We start from the raw sequence: 23953 nt of genomic DNA, 5'->3' as shown, positions 1-23953 counted from the left end.
CACGTGCAGTGAAGGAAGCAGGAAGGCTGAATGAGGGGACTCGAGAGGGATCCCAAAGGGCCCTCGAGCATCTCCTGTGCTCCCAAGGCACAAAAGGTGGAGAAGCCAAAGTGTGGCGCCTGGATGGTGGGACACAGGTGACACAGGGAAGTGGGGAGGATCTTGGGGAGGGGTGGCATGGTGGCGGAGCCAATTTGGGTTTGGACTTGGCAGAGGTGAAGGAAGGATGGGAGTCGCAGTGGAGTTTTTCACGGCCTGTTAATTAAGAGCGTGGGCCTGAAGTTTCGAAGGAAGCGCGAGACCTCAAGTTCAAAGTGACAACCGTCCTTATAGGATATGGAATCAGTGGGTCAGATACCACCCTCAAGGGGAGGAATATATCTGGTGACAGAATCTGGAGCACTTAGCGCACTAGAGGAGAAGAAAAGCTGCCTCAGGAGAGAGCGGTGGGCTAGGAAGGACTGGCGGGAGTACACGGGAGGGGAGGATCTAAGAAGCGCCACGTACCTAGTCAGGATTGTGGTTTCTTAGCCTCTGTGCTGTAGACATCGGGGCCAGATCATTCTCTGCTGAGGACTGTCCTGGGCACTGTAGGGTGTTAGCAGCATCCCTGGCCTCTACCCACTAGATGCCAGTAGCAGCCCCTTAGTTGTAGCAACCAAAAATCTGTTAGATTTTGCCAAATGTCCTCTGGGAGGCAAAATATCGCCCCCGGATGAAACCACTGCTGTAGGCTGAGAAAGGACCCTCAGATTGGAGTCGGAATCATTGTAATTGAAAGGTAAATTAGGACCAGGGAGAAAACATTACGCTGTTTAACTGCAATGCTCCCTATCGTCTACTCTTACTATTTTTTTTTTTTCTTCCGTAGGGACTGGCCACCAGAATCTGAAACCTCACATCACTCACGTGAGGGGGTTCAAAGCTGAAAGCATCACAGATCAGCAGTGGGACTTGAGACGCCTCAGAAGTGCGTCCAGATGTTTGAGGAGCTGGCCAACGTGAACGGCAGCTGGCGGGCCTGGCCACGGGGACCTGAGGACCCCGCTATGGTAAGAGCTGGGGGCGATTAGCTGGTGGGTTGACTGGGGGCGGGTGGGGGGAGGTGCTCTCTGGTGAGCATACTCTAGACTGGTGAGCTTTCTGCCTCAAGACAGAAATGGGGCCTGGCCCTGGATGCAGATTGGCCAGTGACAGGTGGTAGTGGGTAGCCTAGGCCACACTGCCGATTCTGGATGGATTTCTATCAGAGAAAGGGGTCTGTATCTGGTAGGAATAAGCAGGAACAAGGAAGGAAGGTCAGTGAATGAGTTCACGCCGATGACGAAGAGGAAGGCAAGATAGGCTAGTCACAGGGTGCCCGAGAGAAGGGGGTGCCGGGGTCAAGGGCAAAATCTGTGTGCCAGGGTCTGGGCCCTGTCCCCACAGGGAGCGAGCGGGAGCAAAGGCGTGCAGTGAGACGGGTGTATCCATCAGAGAAGGAGAGGGCGGGCTGTCAAGTCCAGGTGAAGGTCTGTGGGAAACCGCGTATCCTTAAAAAGATCCTTAAAACTGCTACTTAAAAAGAATATAGGTTGTCTACACTCCACGAGTCAAGAGAGGAAACACTGCTTATGTTTCAGTTAACCCGCATCTCTGAGGAAAGTCCGCCCGTTCACCAAAAGGCACAGGTCCCTCAGGTAGGCTCGGCTCTTTGTAAGCGAGTAACCCCCAGTGGAAAGAAGGTATTTCTTCACTCTTGGCTCTCTGAACAGCACCGTCACCATCTGTAGGGACATGGCCCCCTGCCTCGGTGACCCCGTGTGGCACCCTGGGCTTCCCAAACTCCCATCTTCCTGCTCTATTGACACCTGCACCAGCACACGTCACACTCCGCAAATGGCCGTTAGTACGCTTACATTCGGGGATTCTTACTCGTTGCCAAAAGCACAAGGCACATCCAAAGTTTAAGTAGCTGCCTGTCAGCGTTCTCATTTCATCCCCGTATCCAAGAAAGAGAAAGCAAAGCAGGCAGACGAGGAGGTGGTCGAGAGGGAAAGGAGCAGAAACCAGGCAAAATGATCTTTTTTTTTGGCAGTGGTATTTCCTCCTAGCCTAGCGTTTGGGGTGGGGGCCGTCTGCAGAAGAGCACTCTGCAGACCACTCCCGTCATTGCTGTCTGTCCGTGGATTTCTTTGGAAGGCAGAAAAGGAGAATCTTTTCACCAGCTGGGAGGAAAAAGCCAAAGCCAAAAGGAGAGAGAACCCGGGCAAGAGGATTCCGGCAACTGTTCTGTTTTTCCACCTCCCGGTGACCAGTGTTTTCTGAGTGCGAGAAGACTTTGAAGCTGTTCGGTTAATCACCGTTCAGTTAAGGCCTGCCGTGCTCATCTCTCTCCGTTCTAGCATCTCCTCTGCCAGCCTCGGCCGGTGGAGGCAGCAGCCTCCTGTCTGCAGAAGGGTCTGCGTGACCAGGCTGTTTCAGGCAAATGCCAGCCGGAGAGAAAACGCCTCAGATGGAGGTCAGGGGCAGGTGCACGGCTGAGATTACAGATGGGCCGGAACCAGACTTAGGGAGACACTTGATCTGCTCAGATTAACAAACCCCGTGCTGCAGCCCCAGGGGCGGAGGGTCTCCTCCCAGGAATTCAGACCCCTTCATTCAGCTCGCTAGCTAAACTCAGCAGCCCTCGACCTGGAAGGGTTACCCATTTCTGCTGCGGCCAGGCACATGGCCGTCCTCTGACGGCCTGTGCTAGCGCGGTGGGCCCGCACATTCTCGACAGTCGCTTGAACTGGGCCGTGGATTCCTTCTCCAGGCTAGCTGATGATGCAGCAGAGAATGTGGAGGGGAGAAAAGATGAACAGTGCCCCGGGAAGGGGACTAAGAAAGGGGTAAAAGTGGGGACTAGAAGGGCAAGAGGGAATCCCAGAAGATAAATCTGGCTTTAGCGGGAGCTCTGTTTAAAATTCCGGGAAATCATGGCGGAACTTCCAGGCACTCTGGGAGCATCTGGGCACCGTAACCTGCATTTAAGGGGAGTGGTGGGTCTCATGTTAGCGCAGAGCCTCAATTTCCCAGGGTGCATTCTCCTCTTGAACTCTAATGGAGACAGCAACGTAAGCCAGAGTATTCAGCAACCGGCTCTCGCCTGGGGGAGGAGAAACTTGTCTTCAGCTGGCCGCCGTCCTTGGCCAGTGTGAGACTCGGGGCCTCTCCCTGAACTGAGATCCAAGATTTAGGACTTGAGCTATAAAACGACATTTCCTAGGTTGTAAATCTTTCATTTTGGTTGAAGCCCCTGAGGCACGTGTACAAAAACTCCCCTGTACCTATGGAATTGAGACCGTAGAGACCCTCCAGGGAGAGGTGACCTTGAGGGTACCTAAGCTGCGAGCCCCAGGGTGGCCCTCCACCGCTATGCCTATTAAAAATGCTGTTCCTGACGCTGCCTCTGCTGCCACCAGAGTTTTGAATATGGCCACGGAGTTGCCCCTGAATCTCTTTGTCCCTGAATCTCCCCTTATTTGTGCGTGCTGGTCTTTATAGCTCTAACACGGACGGGCTTTGTGATTCCTGTCTCCAAATCTTCTCTTCTGTTCCTTCCCTACTGTTTGCGTCTCCCACTACCTTCCAGTGTTTTCCGTGATCCCCCAACACCTTCCTTTCCCTTTGTTGTGCTCAAACCTTCCCGCACGTTAACAGGCACCACTACCTTCTGTGCACGCTGACCACCCCCCCCCACCCCGTTACTTTGCAGTGTGCCTACCCTAAAATAAGCTCATAGAATAAAAATAGGCCGTGTCCACATGCAAAGCCAGGAGAGCGGCCCCCCCCAATTCTACCTTGCAGTGGGGGGGTCTGCTGGCAGGCGGGGGCTGTGGCGCCAGCTCCTCTTGGATCTTGGATGCCCTGCCTTTACTGGCTGAGCGTTGTCAACAGGTGACAGGGGCCCTGCACTGCAGACTCTTGGCCTTGGGAGAACTAAGTCACTAGGCTGTTTATTCTGGCTTCTCTGCTATGAGAATCGACTGGGCACCAGCACCAGGATAGGTACCAGGGGTTCGGGGGGGGGGGGGGGGAGATGTGAGATTTTTTTAAAAAGGGAAAACCAAACATTAGTAAGATTTCTCTTATATGGAGCCTTGTAATGTGCAGCCAAAAAAAACACACAAAAAAACAAAAAAACACCAAAACTGGGATGTTCAACCATTACTTTTTTTTTTTTTTTTTTTCTTTTTAACTCCATTTGCTCCGCTAGCCCGTGCATTTGCCATGGAGGAAAATTCGTTTAGGGGGAAGTGCAAAAAAAAAAAAAAAATCTTAGCCATTACAAGGTCCTGCGGTATAGAAACAGATATACAGTACATTTCTATAACTATGGTATTAAAATTTCATGGGAGAGAAGCAATTAAGGAAAAAAAAAGTCTGAAAAAGCTCTTGGGAGGGAAGGATAATAAAAACAAACACAGGAGCTAAGGAAATGGGTTTATCCTAACTAGCTGCAGCCTCGGAGCTGCGTTGGCAGGTCTGGCCTAATCAGGACACTTACGAGTGACTGAATAATACATTCAAGCGCTCGTGGTCACTTGACACGAGTCATTGCTGTCAGACCGCTCTCTCCCAGAGCAGGTAGCATCATCTCCAGGCTGCAGTAACGCTGGCTTCAGGCCCCCTGCTCCCACTCGGAAAAGCTTGTTTTCACACACGAAGATCGAAGATCGGGGAGAGCAGGTGAGGGGACCAAGCAGGCACTTAAAGATCTGCTCCGAAGGATGGCCATTTTTCCCCCTCAGGCTAGTGACAGGACCCAGTGGGATTCTGTATTCCCTAACTTGCCTCGTTAACCTTTTTTTTGCCACCCATTCAAAAACAGATCGGATAACATCAAAATGAGAACAACGCAAAACAGATTCCTTCACAACTGGTGCTTTTTATTTGGTCACCCTTGAACAACTTTTTTTTTTTTTGGCTCTGTTAGCGTTAAAGTCACGGATGGAGTGAGACTGGGCAAGCCTGGGCTTTATCGGCCTGCACGCATTTGGAGCTGAAGGGGATACTGTGAACATCTCATTCAGTTCCTTCTATTGTCCGTGTGAGGAAACTGAGGCAGTGAGGTGCTGGGGCTGGCCCAGGCCTAGAGGTCCTTGGGGCTTACAGGTCCTGCTGTCCACTCGTGGGGCAGCAAGATTCAGGAAATGGTCATGAATGTCAAAACCCCGAAGGGAGGGCAAGGTGTCCCATCCCTCATTCTGGAACAGGGGGATTAAAGATATAATGTGAGAGCCTGATCCCTCTTGCTGGGCAATTTCTAAGAGCAGGGCAGCACTTGAGCCGGCGTCTCACCTCTGGAAGCTTAATTTGATTTTAGTAATTTGTTTTTTGTTGTTGTTACAGATACATGCTTTCCCCTACACCATGGTTTCTGCTCAGTTTCCTCTCAATAGCTTCCGTCTGCAGGAAGAGCGGCGATAACACAGGTAAATTAAGTAAACTCCATTCAGATTATTTAAAAAAAAAAAAAAAAAAAAGACCTCATTCTTACCCACATGGAAGTTTCAGCTTCCTCATGAAATCTTCCATCCCAGCTGCTAGAAGTGAGGGCTAAAGAGTGAAACGGCTGTAAGCAGTTCCAGGGGGCGAAAACCAGCTTCGAGTGCATTAAAGAAACATCCTCTTAAAACAATTCCAAACTTTACACTTCCCGGTTCTTGAATTCTGATAAACATAAACGAAAAGTTTTGTTTGCCAAACTTTCGAGTTCAACCTGGGCCAGATGGCTGGACAGCACACAGCATGTGAACACTGCTCTTAATTTTCCAACTCAGAAAGTTGAGTTTTAAGAGGACCTCTGTCCAAGAAAAAGCAAATTTCTATTAAGTAAATGATTCACGGAGCAAAGGAAAATCCTAATGCCAGAGCAGACCATCACATTTAAATAGCTTTATTCTCCTCCTCCCCTCCCCCCATCCCGAGAAATAACTACAACTGACTAGTAATTCACTTACGGGGTCAACTAGCAGGGGTTTTGTTTTGAGCGAATTTCCTCACCAGACACACCCCACCTAAACTGAAAGAGCCAAGTGAGCCCATTCAAATGCTAACCCCAGTTCTACTGGGTGAGACAAAGGGCCAATTTGGAGCCTAGTGAGTCGGGAATGCTTGGGAGAACTTGCCAGAAATGCCTCTGGGGAAAAGAAAAAGGTAGTGGAGCCCCAGTGTCTCAGGTAGTTAGAGAGTTTGAAGTGTCTGTAGGGCAAAATCTCTTCCTTGGGGGGGGTCCAGGGCACTTCCTCAGGGGCGGGGCGGGGGGGGGGGGGTCTGGCATATTTCTCAGCTGTTCTGGATCATCTCTGATGGCTGTTCCACCCTGACACAGGGCTGGAGGGGTGGAGGGTGGGGGAGGTTGGGAGGGGTGAAGGGTGGGGGAAGGGAGCTGAGTGGGGGAGGGGCGTGTGGGTGGGTCACAGGGTTTCACAACCGGAGGCACTTTATGAAAGAGGGCAGACTCTCTGTGTGTTCCTAGACGGGGACTTCCACCCCCCAATAACGAGCTTGATGTGTATTGCCGACAGGAAAGAAAGCAAGTGTCTCAACATCCAGGCTTTTGTTCAAAAACAGACCAAGACCGAGGTGAACGTTGTGGGCTTGGGCACTGAGGACTTCCTAAAAACCTCGTGTATTCTCCCTGCGACACGGCAACATGCTAATTCCTCCAATGAAAAACCTAGCTCTGCAGGCCGAGCGGACCCCCCCCCCCCCCCCCACTACCCGGTCTTGGGAAGACAGCTCCCGCACGGAAAAGCACACCAAAACCAGCCAAGCAAACCCTGGCTTCTTGTGCAGATTCACCAAAGACGTCGTACTTGGTGAACGCAGGCTGCTAAGACGTTACCACAGGAAAAAAATAACACGTAATGCCACAGAAAGGAGCCATATGCCCACTGGTGACCTGAAGTAGAAATTTCAACTTCGGAGAGCTCCATCTCACTTAGGCAATTTCACACTGGTAAGCCAAAGGCAGCGCGCGCCTGGCCCTGCTGCGCCACCTCGGCAGCCTCCCGACTTCTGACCCCTCCCCGCGGCCCAGGGAAGCCCCCTGCTACCAAACCGCCCTCCGGTCCATACTAGTGAAGACACACAGGCATCCAGCAGCCAGCATAACTAAGTTCTGGGGCGCCGCGACGCCTTTCCCAGAGAAGAGACCTGGAAGGAGGACCAAGAAAAGTGTGTTCCTTCCGGCCTCATCCTTCCCCTAGGAGTTTAAGAACCCGACTGATCTTTTCCTTTCCAGCCTAAAAACGGTTCACTCCCCCCTCCCCCCAAATCATTCTCCGCAGACTAGCCCAAACCCGCGCAAAGCGAGACGCACGCGCACACCAAGAAAACATCAATTTCCATACCGGGTGAGGTTTTGTAAAATACATTTCATTTGTCAGTCTTTTCCTCCAGGATTGGCAGGTAAGACACACTTTACGCACCGAAGATGACACACTTTACGCACCGAAGATGCGTTACCGGATTGCAGCCGTTTTTGTGCTCGGACACCAGGGCGGTTTCACCTCCAGGTTACGGATTCCGAACTTAGCTCCACCCGAGCCGAAAATGGCTGGTGCGCCGCCTCCCCTCCCCGAGGCTGCCGAAGCCGCCCCCGGCCCCTGCCCCCCTCTTGACCGATCCCCGAAGGACTTGCGTCGGATCGGATCCAACACCTTTCCCCGGCGCGGTAGTGCTGTGCTCTTTGGGGACGCATTGTAGGGTGCCCCGATGAAAGACGCGATCCCCTCTCCAGCCCCGTTCCTTGTGCCGCTTTACCTTTCCGCTCGGCACCGCCTCGCGGGCCTCTTAGCCCCTCTCTTCTGTCCCCAGGTCCGTGCGCAAACAGCCCCAGACCTCTCCAGCCAGGCTGCACCCGGCCCCGCCGCCAGATCAGCTGCGCCAAAAGGTTAGCGATGCCCCGACGTGACCAAGCCCGCGCCACTAACCCTGGTAGCCGGTAGGGGCACCCCCTAAGACTCCCGTACCTTCTCTGCCAGCCCTCCAAGTACGCGTGATTCGTGGGGAACCGCGGGCGGTCCGAGGAGGTCGGCTCTGGAGCGCGCGGGCAGGTGCGCACGCTCTTTGCAGCGGACTCCCGCCCCGTGAGCGCCCGGAGAGGGGTGGTGGCGGCCAGGACTAGCGCACAGCCGCGGGGAGCACTGGCGCCGAGGTCCCGCGGCTCCAAATTGGCAGCGCTGGGACCTGGGCTCCAGGCTCGGAGTGTCTTAAAGCGCCGCGCGCGACTTTTCCCGGCGCCGGCAGTCTCCGGAGTTCTCGCCCAATCCCGGTGTGATTACTTTTCGCACCTTGCAACAGTGTCGCTACAGCGCGGCAGCTCTCGCACGGTGAAAGTTGGCGCGCGCACCTCCGAACCACGTTTCGGGCGCCTGCCAAGGCCAACCGGTTTGAGGCCAGTGTTTAAGAGGGGGGAAAAGAGCGCATGAAACAAGTGACTTACCCGTGCCTTTTCGGTGTGCAGCTGGAAACCTGGGGCGCGCCCGGGATTCTGGGTGCGCATCCTGGACACCAGCTCGGAGACCTCAGGCTGTCTCCAGCCCGGCGCCAGGAGCGCACCGTCGTGCAACAAGCCTTTGGCCACCTGGGCGCCCCCGGCGCCGTCCCGGCGCCCAGGGGAGCCTTTCCCAGCCTGCCGGCGGCACCCCCACCCACCTCCCGGGCTGGCTAGCTGAGCCTGCTATCTTCCCACCTTTCTCCTAACCTGCCTCTCCTTCTCCCTCCTCTCCTCCCGCGGGCTCCCACACCGACCCCAGGCTTCCCCAGTTTAGCGGTGGGCAACTAACCTGAGTCAAAGAAAACAAGGAGAATCTGGACGGCGTCCTCCATTAGTGACGCCGGATGGGGATGGGTCCCCTTTTGGAAGGGGACTCCGGGGATGGGTCGCGGCGGGTGGGCTTCTTCGGCTTGCAGCGGCGCTGCTGCTTCTTCTCCTCCTTTGGCTCCTCGGACTCCTCGGGGTCCCTCGGATCCTTGTCCTCGGGCTCGGGCTCGGCTCCTCCCCCTGCCTGGGGTTCTGGGGCTCCTGAGTGCTGGGCTGCGCGCGACTCGGGGAGGCGTCGGGGCTCCGCAATCTCAGAGCGTGCAGACGCTCGGTGAGAGATTGGCCGAAGGTGGTGTGCTTGGGCACCACGGGGCCGCGCTCGTCCTCGGGCTCGGTCTCGGGCTCAGTGGCGGGGGCGGTCTCAGGCTCGGTCTCGAAGTCGGTCTCGGATTCGATTTCAGACTCGGTCTCGGTCTCGCTCTCGGATTCGTAGTCAAACTCTTCCTCGTACTCTAGGCACTCGGGGAGGGACAGCTCGAGGTCTGCCTCCTCGTGCTCGTGGTCAGATTCGGGGGGCTCGGGGAACACCTGGGCGCCGGAGCGGTGGTGGGCGTTAAGGAAGCTCCGGCGCTGCTGGGCGGCCGCGCGCTGCTGGGCGCGGGCGTTGGAGGTGGCAAGGGCGCGGAGGAGCGCGATGGAGCAGGAGAGCCAGAGGAGCGCGGTGGCTGCCCGGCGGCCGATAGGTGGGCACAGATCGTTGTAGTTGTGGCGAGCTCGGCGCCACTGCTGAGCCCGGGACCTACGATCCATTCTCTTAGGCGCACACCGAGAAGCCCACCCGCCCTCTGGCTCTGCAGAGAGCGGCTCCGATGCGCATCGGCTGCTGGAGCCGAAAAAGGTGCACCCCACGAGGTGAGAAGCTGGGTCCGGAGGTCCCAGCCCCACCTCGGTGTGAGGGGGGAAAAGGGAAGCACCTACCTTCCTGACCACTCAACTTTCTAAAGCTCCGCGCCTCCGCTCGCCTCTCTGAGCAAGAAGAAGGGATGGGAAAAGGGGGAAGAGAGAGTCTGTCTCCTCCCAGGCTCCTCTCTCTAAGTCTCAGACTCTGCGGTCTAAGACCCGGGAGAGGTGCCTCCGCTGGTCCTCTCGCCTGGGAGAGGAATGAGGAGACTGAGGCGGGGAGGGACGCGGCGGAGAGGTTCTGCAAAGTTGCGCGCCCGGACTTCAGCCGGGCATGTGCAGTAAGGAGGCGGGGGCGCCTCCCCGCGAGCTGCGCTGTGGCGCCGAGCCCGTGGCGCAGACCCTAGTGGGCCGGCAGGTGGCAGGAGGGAACCTTGTTTGGAAGGATTGGGGCGAAGCGAGGGGCGGGGGCCCTGGCGGGTGCCAAGGAGCAAAACGAGTGAGCGAGCTAGCCACAGGTTAGGGTGGGTATGGCTTCTCCGAGGGGTCCATACCCCTCCTCGGCTCCAGCATCCTCGGTAAAATAAAGCTGAAAACCAGACCGCTAAGTTGCAGATACTCCGCGGAATGAAATGAGGGTCTATGCGTGGGTATTAATGATCCAGCCACAGGCGATTTCCAAGGGCTTAATAGTTTGAGGATGGTAACCTCAGGCAGTCATTAATCAGGAAACCACCTTTGGCGGATCTGTTACAGAGACTGTAATTAAGAGCGTTTGGGAAAAATACTCACCCCCCCCCCCCCCCCCCCCCGTCTCAACTGGTTAATTACCCCATGGACAAACAAGCATCTTTCCAAGGAAGGGCCCCCACAGGCGGGGTGATGGGTTGCAAGTCCACAAACCCATCAGTGGACCGCCATGAGCTCTGGCTGAGATCGGGTGCTGGAAGACAGACTTTAATTAGCTGGAACCACTAGTTAAGAGAAGTCGTTCTGAGCTGATATTCAGCAGGTCTAGTCAGTTCTCTGCCCCTGTGGGGCGCTGCAGGCTGGTCAGCTATCAAGCAGATCTCATGGGGTACCCCTTAAAGCTCTTTCGTTTCATACAGAGATAGGTTTTCAACAAAGCTAATTCATTCGGCGAATATTTATTGACTGCCTAGCATGCTCCAGGCTCTGCTCCAGGTGCTGGAGTTAAAAAAAAAAAAAAGAAAGAAAGAAAAACGAAAACTTACATTAATTAAGGAAAGGCTAGTTAGGACTAATCTGCTGGTAATCAGAATGTTAAACGACTCAGAATCCCTCCTTGCCCACCAATGCTTGATCCAGCTCGGGTTCTGCAGGAGAAAACTATTGGGTAATCAGAGTCTTGGGGCTGGGTGGTGGCTACCCACCCCAGACCCTGTTGAACCCCGAAGGCTAAAAGGTTGGAGGAAATGAATACATCTCTTTCTCAGCCCTGCAAAATCAAATGCGTCCTCCTGAAGGGGGATCCTTGGAGTTACTATATCTTTGCTCAGGAAAGGATGGTCCTCCGGAAGCTTTTGAGTTCCCTCTGTGATCCGACCGCTTCTTCTGGGTTGTGCACAATGGCTTCCCTGGTGAGGTGTGGACCACAGTGGTGTAATTCAGAGCCAAATCGTCTTCCTAGAGGCCCTGGATGTGTCAACAAAGTTGCTCTGCCTGGGACAGGTGGGGTTTTGCTGGTTTGTTTTGTTTTTGTCTTTGACTCAATATGGGGGAGCTTTGGAGAGGCGTGACCTCTCATTAATTCTGGTTTCCCTTTCGAGCTTGTCTACCAGGCTTTCCCTCCTGGTGCTCCCTTCTTGGTGTCTAAAGAGTCCTGCCTGTCTCTACAGCGGTTAGGCGGCCTGGTGGAACTCAACCTCATATCGCCAGCACCGTGCCCGCATACAGCTGTCAAATCCAGGGTATAGACCTTAGCAAGATTCCAGCCACCGCTTGTGCCATGTTGAGGTTTTTTTTGTTTGTTTCTGCATCTTGGCTGGGGACATTCTAGAATGTTCCTGACCTGGCTTCTTGGCTGTGTCTCTCTTGCATCTTGTGTTCTTCGAGTTAGTTTGTGGCATTCAAGTACTGATTGGTCTAATCAAGTGGCATTGATTTGGCAAACTCCATACAAGGACACGTGTCTGTAGTCTAGCTGTGCCCCACTCTCACACTCTGCAGAGAAACTGAAAGCGTTTTACTGTCACAAGTGCCTGGCTGCCACCATCATGTGGAAATTAGTGTGGGACGTCGGACGGGCTGTTTGGAGCCGCCCAGCTCAAATGCTTCTCGCTCGGCCCCCGGTGAGGAGGGACGGCTCTAAAGGTTTTACTCACGTTGACCCACCTGCTTTATTCGTCTCAATTAGCGCAGCCTCCCTGACGGCGTAAGGAACATAAAGACATCGTTCAAGTGGTTTTTCAAGGCACACTGGGAAAAAAAAAAAAAATCAGGAATATGTGGGTGCTGGTGAATGCCCTTTCAATGGAGACGAATGCCAGCTGTCAGCAACGAGGTGGATTATGATTCTTTAGGGTTCATAAGAAAGTACTCCGTTTTTCAGAAGGAGTGCTCTATGCCTGTAATGGAGATGGCAGCCGCGAGCTGATCCACTAATACAGATACACGGAGATTGCCTGCGTTATTAACAAATGTGCGTTACATAATACGTATTTTTGGACTGGAGTCTGCATTAGTAATGCACTTTCTTTGCAAGATGCATTTTAATCAGCAAATGAACATTTAACAAAACACTGCATTTTAGAGCCCCAGTCCTGTACGGTTACAAATACATTTCGGTACGCATTCCGCACGGGCTCCTGGAGCAGCAGGACCGCACTGAAATACTGTTCCATCTCGCGCTTAGGGCCGAGGTCGAGCAAATGGATCTGGGCAGAAAATGCTGTTTAAGATGCATTACGTGCATGACTTTAAAAAGTGCTTGCTGCAGAGTGAATTTCAAAAAGGAGCAAGCCAGTGATGAACGACCTCGTGTTGTTAGCAGGCTAAGGAGCGAGGGGCTCTGTCTGTCTGCCGGTAAATAAAGTGTGGTCATATGTCACCTTCGCGCTCTGCCGGAGGGAGGCTCCTCAACCTGTCGGACAGGAAAGCGCGGTTCCCAGCCCATCAGAGCATCATACAATAAGGTTCTGATTGGGATGAATTGCGGAGAACATTGTCTTCAGCCCCTTAAAGGATTGTCCTGTGGAACGGGCACTGAGATGTATTTTATGTGGCTCCAGAGGGCAAAATTATAAGCTATGGGTAGTAGTTACAACAGGCAGATTTCAGCTCAACCCCAGGAAGAATATTCTAACAATTAGGGCCCTGAAATGGAACGGCTGTTAGGAAGCAGTTGGCTCTTTGTCAGAAGCGGTGTTAAATCAAAGGACAGATGAGCACATATTGGAGATGTTTTCCATGGGACTCATGAGCCGGGCAGAGTTGGAACTTGATGCGTGCCAAAGTTCTTTTCAACTCGGATTCTGATTCCATGAGAGGCATTTGGAGACCTTGGGAGAGGGGCTGGGGGCTCTACTGATGGACATGCCCTTCCGAGTCTGCTTCTATTTTAGAAGCATTTGAAAGTGCGTGCGGCTCAGTGACAGGAAGGAATGTTCGGGTGGCAGTTTCGGGACATGAGCAAACAGGTGTATGCGATGGAAGCGGCTGTCCGCTGTGCACAGCTTTCATAGCCGGGTCCGGGCTCTGAGGCGCTTGGCTCCACAACTCACTTGTCGGAGCAAAGAAATGAGTGAAGTCTATTAACTGTACTCCTCCTCTGCCTCCCAGAGCCGTCCCGGAAATTAGGAATGAAATTGACTCTTCAGCCATGAGGAGTTGAGTCACTTCCGTGAGCGGGATGCTGTCGCAGGCACCGTGGGGTGGGGGGGGGGACAGTAGTAATCGAGGATGAGCTGCGGTCTCACCCCCCCCGACATGCGTGCAGCGCGAGGTGCCCCCAAATTCTAAAAAGGGGGCTGCCAACAGGTGCCGAAATAACAAATCCTACATGAGGTACATAAGCTGCTGAGGGAAGAGGCTGAGGAAGTGTTTATGCGAGCAGAGGGGGGAGTTCATCTGGTGGGTTTCTGAAAAAGGTGGGTTTTTTTTTTTTTTTTTCCCCTCTCGTCTGACTTTGGAGATTTTCTTGTTTTTTAAGAAGCCGTGAGAGGCTTGCTCTCAGTCCATCTGTTCTGTGTGCCTACCGTGCACGAGCTGTCGCTCTGGGGGAGACCGAGATGGAGTACGGGGGTTCTCAAAAGGCTTGACAGGCTATTGTCACGGGTCCCCTAGACACCAACACAGCTTCCGAGATGAGACATGAGGTAAAAGATTGGTTCTGTTCTGCCAGGGGAGTGGGTATAGTCACGCTTGAACGTATATTGTGTGGGTTTTTTTGTTTTTTTTTGTTGGTTTTTTTTTTTTGTTGTTGGACAACCGTTGGAAAGGACTGCTTGTCAAGATGGAGAGCTTTACAAACTTTCTTTTGGGTAGAAATGAATTCAGGGAGTTTAAAGTATCCCCCACCCCTGCCCCGTGGCAGTGAGCCGCAGAGGCTCAGGCCCCCAAAGAGGTCTGGGTACAGTACAGGAGCATTTGGCTCAGGTCTCTGGGGCGCTGTTTTGCTGTGATTCAGACTGCAGTGGTAGCGATGGGCTCTCACCAGTAGAAACCGTGACAGCCCCAAGCTCCTGATCTTGTGATTTGGGGGGAATGCCATCTGGAGCTTCAAGCAAATGATAGGGGGAAAATAACCTTCTTTCTGACCCGTCGGGCTCGTGCCCGGGCCATCGTTGGGGTTATGGCACCCTATGTATGTCCTTTGTGTTTACAGGGAGCCAGGATCAGAAGTGAACCCTATTCCCGTGTACAGAGCCGTTAGGAGGTGTCTTCCCAGAGTGGCCTTGCCGTCCCTTGGGTTTGTGCTCTACCAAGGTTCTCCCGCCAATCCAACACCCACCCACCAGCCTCCCTGCCCACCCTCCTCCGCCACAGGAGCGATTTCTAGGCTCCTGATCCAACGGGAAGGGTCCGGAAGCTCCCTCATGGAGACAGAGCATAAGCTTGGGCCTGCAGGTTCTTGTTGGTCATGGTGCCTGCCTTGCCCTGCTTTGGCCCTAGCTCTCCGCTTCCATGTGGTCCCTGGTTCGCACCCTGGACTCTGGCCATTTGCCTGGCCTTCGTCCCGTCGAAATCGGGTCGGGTTCTGCCCATCTGCCCACCCCCAACTGACACTGTAGCTCGTCTGGTTCTTTCCCATGGCCGGCTGACACCTCAGTGTCCCAAGTCGCCCGCAGTCCGGGTGGTTCTAGTCTCAGACGTGCCCCCTGCCCTGCACAGCAGGCTCGTCCTGTGGCTGGTGGGCCGCTGCTTGCAGAGGACTGGGCCACCCGGAACATCCTCCGGTTTTACCTTGCGTCCTGCTCTCCTGGCCACCCCACCTCTTCCGCCAGCCAGCAGCCCTGACACGGAGCCTCAACATTGTTTTCTCCCATCCGCCGAGACTCTGACTCACCCCTGCAGACTTGGTGGGGGAGTGAGCAAGCGAGCAGCGAGCCCAGAGGGGAGAAACTCTTAGTTGGTGTCGTGGTTCAGGCTCACGCTCATAGAAGCCCTTTCCGCTCGAGCTCTTCAAAATATGATTAGACCAATTTTACACATCTAGTCACTGAGGCTCTGGCAGATTGGGACTGTTTCTATACGTGCGAAGTGAAGTGGGGAATTGAGGCAATTATCTTCAGGCAAATGGCTCTGGGCTCTGTAATCAGGCCGTCCTGGTAACGGGGGGAATCAGCCTCATTCACTGTAGCGCTGCTTTGAGTTCAAGAGGATTCGAGGCATTGTTTGTTGTTTGAGCCGGGCTTTGTTTCTCCAAAAGGCGGTCGGTCGGTCGGTCTGGTGAAGATGCATCCGGCCCGGCACAGGTGTCGGGGTGTGTGGCTCCCTTTGGTTTTGCGGGGCGCCGTGGCCCAGGCGGACGTGGGGGAGAGTGATGCGGCGCTGCATGCAATCAACAGCGCCCACCTCCGCTTCCGGTGGGGGCGGCCCTGGGTTCGCCTTGTCTTTTCTCCCCGGCCCTTCCCTCCTCCTGAGACGCGCGGCCCCGGCGATCTCCAGGCCCGTCCCCGTGCGGGGACCGTACAGATTCCAGCGGGGCCCACGGTTGGGACACCACGCCGCACGTGCTAAAGGCAATGTCCTGAAACTCGGGAGAATAACACAGCAGAAGTGAGCAAAATCAGAAATGAAAACTCCTAGCCCGGCCGTGGCTTCTCCCTCTTCCACTCATGGTTTTGGCTGCAAAGCATTGTCCGTTGGGAGTTTTTCCCTTTGCTGGTCTAGACGCGGCCTCACGGCCAGCCGTCTCTTCCCTCACGGAACGAGAGAGAGAAGACTCGTGTTTTTCCAACGCGCAGGGGTCTCTTTTGCTTCGAGGCCAGTGCAGCCTTCAATCCCGATTGCCCTTGAGAACAGTCCTTGTCATTAGGAAGCTAACCGGCAGGTAACCCGGGCCGCGTGGGGCCTGCTGGGTGACACGGGGCGCAGGGCCCTGGCCAGGGAGCCCGGCCGGAAGATCCGTGTCCGTCCGCCTCTCGCATCTCCCTCACCCACACTCGTGCTTAGAGTCCGACAAGAGGATGTCATTAATAAACACGCCAGCAAGGAGACAGTGGGGCTTGAGATGGCCGTGGGAAAACACAGAGGAAGCAGAAAGGTGTTTTGTTTTTCTTTTTTCCGATTGTCGGAAACCTTCATCTTTGTCGCTTTGAAATTTCCTGATGTTGCTCAATTAGTTAAACCTAAAACTTCCTGTCCACACTTGAGATAAGAGGGTTTTGAAAAACATCCAGCCAGACTATTGTGGCATAATGTGGCTTGTGTATTTTTTTTTTTTTTTTAAGCTGATAGCTAGTTTATTCCTGCTCCGTTTGTTAGATCGTAACGTCTTTCCCCAGTGTTTTGCTGTGATTGGTTTACAGCCTTAATGATCATCGTTTTATACTGTGTTTTAAGATCTGCTGGGGCAAATGCCTTCTTACGGCATACTATCTCAGAACCCTCTGATCGTTTTGCCCATTTATTTTCCTCTAGAATTTAAGAACCATTTTTATCAAGTTCTGTAATGACCTTGGTGATATTTTGACTGGAATTGCATTCAGTCTATAAATTAAGTTGGGGAAGACTGTCATCTTTTCTGCATTTAGCCTTAGGCCCCAGTATGACCTCACTCTTCATTTACTTGAGTTTCTGTCTCTCTCATTAAGGATTTGTGTTTTCTTGACATGATTCTGGTACATCACATGTAGAGTCTGAGATGTGAAAATATATCCTGTATCTCCCAAGCATTTGCTACTTGTGTTGCCATTGTGAAAGGGCTCTCTTTTTTTATTATATTTTCGGGCTGTTTATTATGTGTTTATAGGGACAGTATTGATTTGGGGGCGTTTTTCTCAGATTCGGCGACTTTTAGAATTGGTTGGTTTATGAGGCAGCCAGCAGCCTGCTCAAGCAAACCCTCAGTGAAGGGTGCAGAGGATTTTGTCGAAGGGATTCCTGCGTGAGGGAGAGAGGTGAAGTCAGTGATTCTTCCTTCCTTCCTTCCTTCCTTCCTTCCTTCCTTCCTTCCTTCCTTCCTTCCTTCCTTCCTTCCAAGATTTTAAGGAATCTCTACACCCAAAGTGGGGCTTGAACTCCCACCCCAAGATCAAGAATCCCACGCTTCCTGACTGAGCCAGCCAGGGCCCCCCCCACCCCCAGACTGTTCTTGATAATGGAATCTGCATAAGCTTCCTTCCTCTTAGTATTTCACTGTCCTCTCTTCTTGAATCACAATAGATAGTAATTTGAGTTTTTTGTTTTAAGATTTTTGAGAGTTTTTTAGGTTTTTTCAAAATGTTTTCATTTCATTTTTTTTAAACGATTTTATTGAACATTAAAAAAAAAATAAGTTGGCAACCCCAGGTTGGCAGCTCACATTTCTTTGAAATTTTAGCATTGTCTGAAATCTCTAAATCAGGAACTTCCAGCCCATGTCCTCTTGGACTGTATAGTTAATAATATTTGGTCATTCTGGGCTTTTTTTTTAAAAGGTCTTTTAAAACGTGTATTATTGGGGCGCCTGGGTGGCGCAGTCGGTTAAGTGTCTGACTTCAGCCAGGTCACGATCTTGCGGTCCGTGAGTTCGAGCCCCGCGTCGGGCTCTGGGCTGATGGCTCAGAGCCTGGAGCCTGCTTCCCATTCTGTGTCTCCCTCTCTCTCTGCCCCTTCCCCGTTCATGCTCTGTCTCTCTCTGTCCCAAAAATAAATAAAAAACGTTGAAAAAAAATTAAAAAAAAAAAAAATTTAAAACGTGTATTATTTTTGAGGGAGGGAGGGAGGGAGGGAGGGAGGGGCAGGCTCCCGAAGCAGGCTCCAGGCTCTGAGCTGTCAGCACAGAGCCCGATGCGGGGCTCGAAGCCAGGAACCGCGAGATCATGACCTGAGCCGAAGCTCGTCCGCTCAACCGACTGAGCCACCCAGGCGCCCCTGGGCTTCTGTTTTTATTTAAAAATAAATTTGGTGTATTCTTCTGGTTAGTCATGTCATTTCGTCAGGTTGATGTTTTAGGTCTTCTCACCCTCCCTAGTGCCTCTCCGTGCTCTCTGATGGCAGAGTAGAGTCCTTACTCCTTTACTAAAGAGGGGACGGGATGGGGACATCCTCATGGTGTTTCTTTTTTTAAAGGGGTTTTCTCTCAGTGTCCTTTCTTTGACAGTATTTAGGTGACTTTTAAGAGGAAACAAGGTGGCATCTCCTGAGAGGGCCCCAACAGAGAGGCGGAGAGGGGTAAGAGGTGAGAAACCAGACTGGGGACCAGATGGCCCTGGATGTGCGTCTTGTACCCCTTTGCTTCATAGCTGACCAGTGGCATTAACCTGTCTGGCTTTCTGTCTCCTCAATTGCAAAAATGGCCTTTTAAAGGTCCCCAAACCCCTGCCTTCCAGGGTTACAGAGAGGATCAATGAGGAAAGAGATAGAGAGTGCCTAGCAGTGGTCTGTAACGAGCAAAGTCCGAACCAGTCATTTGACTGGTGGCAGCTGTCACTGACGGTGGTGGCCGGGATGATGGTGGTGGTAAAGGTGGTGGCAAAGGCCAGTAGGCAGGAGAGCGATGGTAAAGATGGGAAGGAGCCCAGTGAGAAAGCACCTGCTGGAAAGTTGGAGAGGCCAGTCACATCGGGTTTTGTCCGTATACGTTTCCAGTTCCCCTGTGGTGGCTTCTGTACCTGGTTTGAGGTCCAGAAAGGCACCGAGGACCCGCTACGGACGCGCTGGGCACCAGGAATATGCTGGTGAGCTGGATCAGACTCGTTCTCTCCACTTGGTGCATTCAGTGGGGGATCTGGAAATAATGAATCATCATATTAAGGAGAGTGTTGTTGCAGCCCAAGCTGAGGGCACTGGAAAAGAAAATGGAAAAGAAACGTGTTTTCTTTTTTCAGAGTGTACGGGAGAGGAAGCTGTCCTAGATTTGGGCGTGTCAGGGAATACTTCCCTGAGAAAATGATACGTGCACACTTGAGCCGTGAACTGAAGGATGAGCATGTGGTGGCGGGGGGTGGGGGGGGGGGTGGGGGGGGGTGCAGTTCCAGGGCAGGAATAGTGTGTCCGTGGGCCCTCTGCTGGGAGGGACCGAACGCGTGAGGGGAATCTGCAGAAGGTCAGCGCGAACACGGGGTACAGAGTGAAGTGAGTCTGGGGGGTGGGGGGGGCCGCCGTGTCGGGCCTCTGGCCCGCCAGGACGACGTGTAGTCTTGTGTGTCGAACGCCCTTAGGATGGTGGGAAACCCTTGTCCTGATGGCTGGGAGGCGCCACAGTCAAGCCGTCTGTTTCAAAAAACTCTCTGGCCATGGGCTCGGGGGCTGGAATTTGAAGGAAGCTAGAGATGATGGGAGTAGTTGGGTCTACGGAAGGTCGATGGTTCTATAAATGCATAAAACGAGTGGTAGTGAGAGTGGCCTTGAGAGTCACTTGGGAAGTTGACCAGCAAGGCTTGGCAGCCGCACGGATTCAGGGAGTCCGCTGTGTGAGGAAGGATGCCTGGCCAGAACCAGAGGGAGGCCCGTGCCTTTCGCTGAAGGGGCAGGGGTGGGGAGCGGGGTGAGTTCTCTCCCTGCCTCGTTGAGTTAGAAGTGCGCCGTACGACCTGTGAGGAGGAGTCCACCAGGCAGAAGGATGGGGCGGGTCTAGGGCCCGGGGGAGGTGCTGGAGTGGGAGCGGAGGAGTCTAGTGGGAAGGGCAGTACAGGAGAGGCCCCCAAGTTGAGTTTCCAGCCAGAGTCGTTGTGGATAGAAGCTGTCCGGTGCTGTGAGGGACTGGAGATCGAGTCGTAGCCCCTTGGTCGTTCAGGTGAGGAAACGGAGGCTCGGAGAAGGCGGCCCTGCTGGTTTGTGGCAGAAGCCCTCCTAGACTGGATTCTTCACCGTCCTGCTTCGGTCCCCGTGCGGCACACCGAGTGGAGTATCTTCACGTAGACACGGAACGTGAACCGAGGGCTTGGATGTCCACCCCCTCGATAGCAGATCTATTTTTTGTTAGCATCCAAACGGACAGCTCACAGCTTTGCCTTCTCCTCTTGATCACTTTAGAACTGACATTCTGCTGGCTCCTTATTAAAGAAGGAGCAAAGCAAGAGCTGGCTGGGAGTGGCTTCAAAGCTCGAACGAGAACTGTACCATGCCCTTAGTTCTCAAGCGTGGCAAGGCCCACACGGCAGCCGGGAAGGACTCGGCAAGGCTAAAGCTAAGATCATTTGGCGACACTCTTTTCCTGCTGCTTATTCAAAAATCCGGCCAAGTCCCAGAGCACCGGTTATTACTTAAAGCTGGTCCCCAGAATATGGGGATTACGTACAAGAAAGGCACATCCGTCATTCTCCAGACCCTTTTTCAAGATGCCTCCTTGGTGACACCGGTGAGGTGTCAGCAGCTTCTCCTGGCTGTTACTTTAAAAAAAAAAAATGCAGTGTTCAATTACACGTGGAGCGTGTGGGTTCGGCGTATCATAAATAAGTTAATAATACAGACTGGGGCTAGGCCAGCGTCGGCTTTAATGGCTCCCACCAGCCATGGTCTCCATACTCCACCTCTCAAATTCCCCCAAGGCTACCAGCTTCACGTAGAAAAATGCCTTGTTGCAAAAAACCCAAGTCGCGTTTCTGTCACTTGGCAGAGTCAGCTTGGAGGCCCTTGGTTGGTTCACCCAGGATCTCCCTTGTTCTTTCCAGTCATCACCCTGTCATCTCTGGTCCCGGTAGGAGACCGTTGACGGTCACTTCCCAATTGATGTCCACTTTGGCTTATTTCCACTCGGTCCCCTGTCCTGGCACATTATTCTGCGCACACGTTTACAGGGGTTTCTCTAGGGTCAATCTTAAGCGGTAGGACTGGTAGGTCACATGTACACACGGAGCTTTGACTCAGTTTTCCCTTTAGTACAAGACTGCCAGTCTGTCCCCAACCAGCAGTGTGTGTCTGTCCTCACACCACCCAGTTGCTCTGGCCAAGAGAGCAGTGACACCAGGTCTGTGGCCAGACCCCCTCCAATTTGGAGCCAGATCCTGGAGCTGTTTTCCTGAGGGCCATGACCTTGGCGGTTGAACTTCAATGAGATAGATTTCCCAGACCTGCCACCAAGGGAGGTGGGGGGAGACCTCACTGAGGGAAACGAGGCGAGAGGCGGCCGAACAGGCTCTGCGCCCAGTTTCTTCGGGTTCTTACGAAGGGGACGGAGTTCTCTGAGACACAGCATCGACACACCGCTCTTGCCGGTGTCCCCTCGGGAACTCTAAGCAGTGCTCTGATCACGTGATCGTTTTGAACCTGCTTGGTAGGCGTCCTCCCCCGATCCCTGATCTAGACAGTGTAGATTGGGAATGACCACGATTGAAAGAATGCTCTCCAGCCAGCCTTTGAGATCGAGGACCCTGTCCCCCGCCCTCCTTCCTGCCCGGCTCATTGCCGGCATAGACGAGGTAGTCACAGCGCATAACCAGAGTTCCCTTATGATTTATCATCCAACACGGACATTTTTGAGTGTGAAAAGCCGCGGTAACTGGAGGGGGTGCTGGGGTGACAGGGGTTAACCAGGGCTTTCCTGAAAACCGAGTTGTAGGGGTGTCCTAGCTTTTCTTAATAGTGATATTAGTATTGTTATTAATATGATAACATTGTTACATATATACATAAAATTAATGACATTAACATTGATATTACTTTTAGCATGTTTAAAAGAGTAACTTCCCGTCTCCAACTAGTTTTAAAATAGGCTTCTCTCCGAAGAGAGAAAGGTCTGCCGTGAGAGCCCCTGTTAGTTAAACTGGTTGAACTCTCTGCATGAACAGGGAAATTTGCCCAACTGTGTTTCTGAAGTCATGGTGGAAACGCAAGGAAAAGAGCAAACTGGGGAGAAAGAAAACAGGAACTTTCTCTGAGACCTTTCCTGGGGGTTTCTGACCGGAGAGCCGAGGTAAGTGACCACATGGTTGTTGGGGGCTTGGTTCGGCATCAGCGGCCAGGACTCTGGGCCCCTCCTCCCCGCTCCCCTCCCCCCCTCCCCAACCCACGCACTCCATGCGCAGGGCCCAGTGTACCCTCTCTAGCAGGGCCATTGGAAGTGCCCAACACGTGGCTTGCCTGGAACAGAGAAGGTGGGAGGTGGCCTGGAGTGTGGAGGGAGTGGCCATTTTTAGGCAGAGAATGTAGGCAAAAACTTTCTGAGTTCAAAAGTACTATAGAAGTTAGAAAAAAATCTATAGACCTTTAGAAGTATTGAGATTCTTGCTCAAACTTCAGCTGATTCCATACTAGCTAGATGATTTTTGCCTTATTCCCATTCTATAGCTACGCTTCACGGTGTTCTTTAAATCAACCTGCTGTATTTATGTAAATGAATTTAGTTTTAAAGGAAAATTATTCCAATATCACTTGGCTTCTGGCTAAGAATTTTTTAAACGCGCAAAGAGATAAATGCATAGCTCTTAAATTGGACAGCATTGGCTCTTGGCCCCTTGGAATCCCCTCGGCACCGCCTTCGTCCGGGGCGGCCCTGTCTTCCCCGCAGCACGCGGTGAGGGGCTGAGTCCGTTCATCCACCGGGCAGAATCCCCGACTGGACCCTAGCGAAGATAGCATGACAGGTGGACTTCCTGTCTTGTGTGGCGTATTCTTGCCAACAGACATTTACCATCGAGGGGGACGGAGGAGATTTCGACCCTGGTACCTAGGAAGGCAACTCCTGGCTGAGGAGGTGGTGGGAAGGAAGAATTCTGCTTCCAACCCGCTGAAGCCTGTTGAGCTCCGACGGGACTGAATTACTTGGGGCATATTTTCTTTCCATGACATTTGCCTTCTAATAATAAATCGACAGATGTAGTTGTCTTGATCTGCCTTTACCATGACATTTGCCGTCACCTCACGTGTTTTTGTTTGCAGACGCAGCCAAGAAGCAGGCTTATCGGTGAGGCTTTAACCCATGCCCTTGGCCTCCGCAGAGCTCTGTCCCAAACAACGGGAGCGTGAGCCCAGGCACCTTCCACTTCCTGCCGACGTGCCTCGCAGGGGCCCACCCACTCCCCCGCTTTGTGCTGAGGCCTTTTCTCTCACGAGGGGCTTTTCCGGGGATTTGGGACGGGGGGGGGGGGGGGGGAGGTGGCTCTTTTCTCCCATCATGTGCTTGGTTCTTTTTTTTTTTTTTAATTTTTTTTTTTTTCAACGTTTATTTATTTTTGGGACAGAGAGAGACAGAGCATGAACGGGGGAGGGGCAGAGAGAGAGGGAGACACAGAATCGGAAACAGGCTCCAGGCTCTGAGCCATCAGCCCAGAGCCTGACGCGGGGCTCGAACTCACGGACCGCGAGATCGTGACCTGGCTGAAGTCGGACGCTTAACCGACTGCGCCACCCAGGCGCCCCAATGTGCTTGGTTCTTGAGTGGATGCCAGAAAATGCCAGAAAAGAGCCTGTGCCTAAAAGTCCAGATCCAGAAGTGGGGTAGGATATGCTTTTCAGACAGGTCAGAGGCAAAAGCAAAACTAGGCTAATACGTACACGATAAAAGGAACACGTTCGAGGCACGCGTGTGATAAACCGGAGATTTGTGGCTCCGCTCCTTTGGCACAGAAGGTGGGCGAGGGCGGGGGAGAAAGGCCGTCCAGTGGATGCGGTTCCCAGCTGTGTCTTGCTTGGGTTGGCTCATTGTGTGTT

The 23953-nt window shown here is 53.0% G+C and overlaps 1 protein-coding gene and 1 long non-coding RNA gene across 3 annotated transcripts in view; one reads left to right on the top strand and one right to left on the bottom strand.

The window, feature by feature from the left end:
• Positions 1-10485, bottom strand: part of LOC112869430 (neuroendocrine secretory protein 55) — a 53956-nt gene extending 43471 nt beyond the window's left edge. Inside the window, 2 exon segments of the mRNA XM_086702594.1 lie at positions 8820-9029; positions 9032-10485. Coding sequence (XP_086558720.1) covers positions 8862-9029; positions 9032-9607 — 744 coding nt within the window. The 5' untranslated portion in view covers positions 9608-10485 and the 3' untranslated portion in view covers positions 8820-8861.
• The window catches only part of LOC147582848 (uncharacterized), a 30349-nt gene that overhangs the window by 1070 nt on the left and 5326 nt on the right, over positions 1-23953 (top strand). Inside the window, exons 2-5 of one of the 2 annotated variants that reach the window (XR_015249570.1) lie at positions 872-1052; positions 5377-5459; positions 7849-7924; positions 14544-14678. This is a non-coding gene — a long non-coding RNA (uncharacterized LOC147582848). Of the gene's footprint in view, positions 1-871; positions 1053-5376; positions 5460-7848; positions 7925-14543; positions 14679-23953 lie in introns of those variants that run through there. The other variant, XR_015249571.1, reaches the window with a different exon arrangement.

The sequence above is a fragment of the Puma concolor genome, chromosome A3 (genome assembly GCF_028749965.1).
Source record: "Puma concolor isolate L17-30 chromosome A3, mPumCon1.1.hap2, whole genome shotgun sequence".
NCBI classification, from domain to species: Eukaryota; Metazoa; Chordata; class Mammalia; order Carnivora; family Felidae; genus Puma; species Puma concolor.
This window is presented reverse-complemented; position numbering and strand designations above follow the sequence as displayed.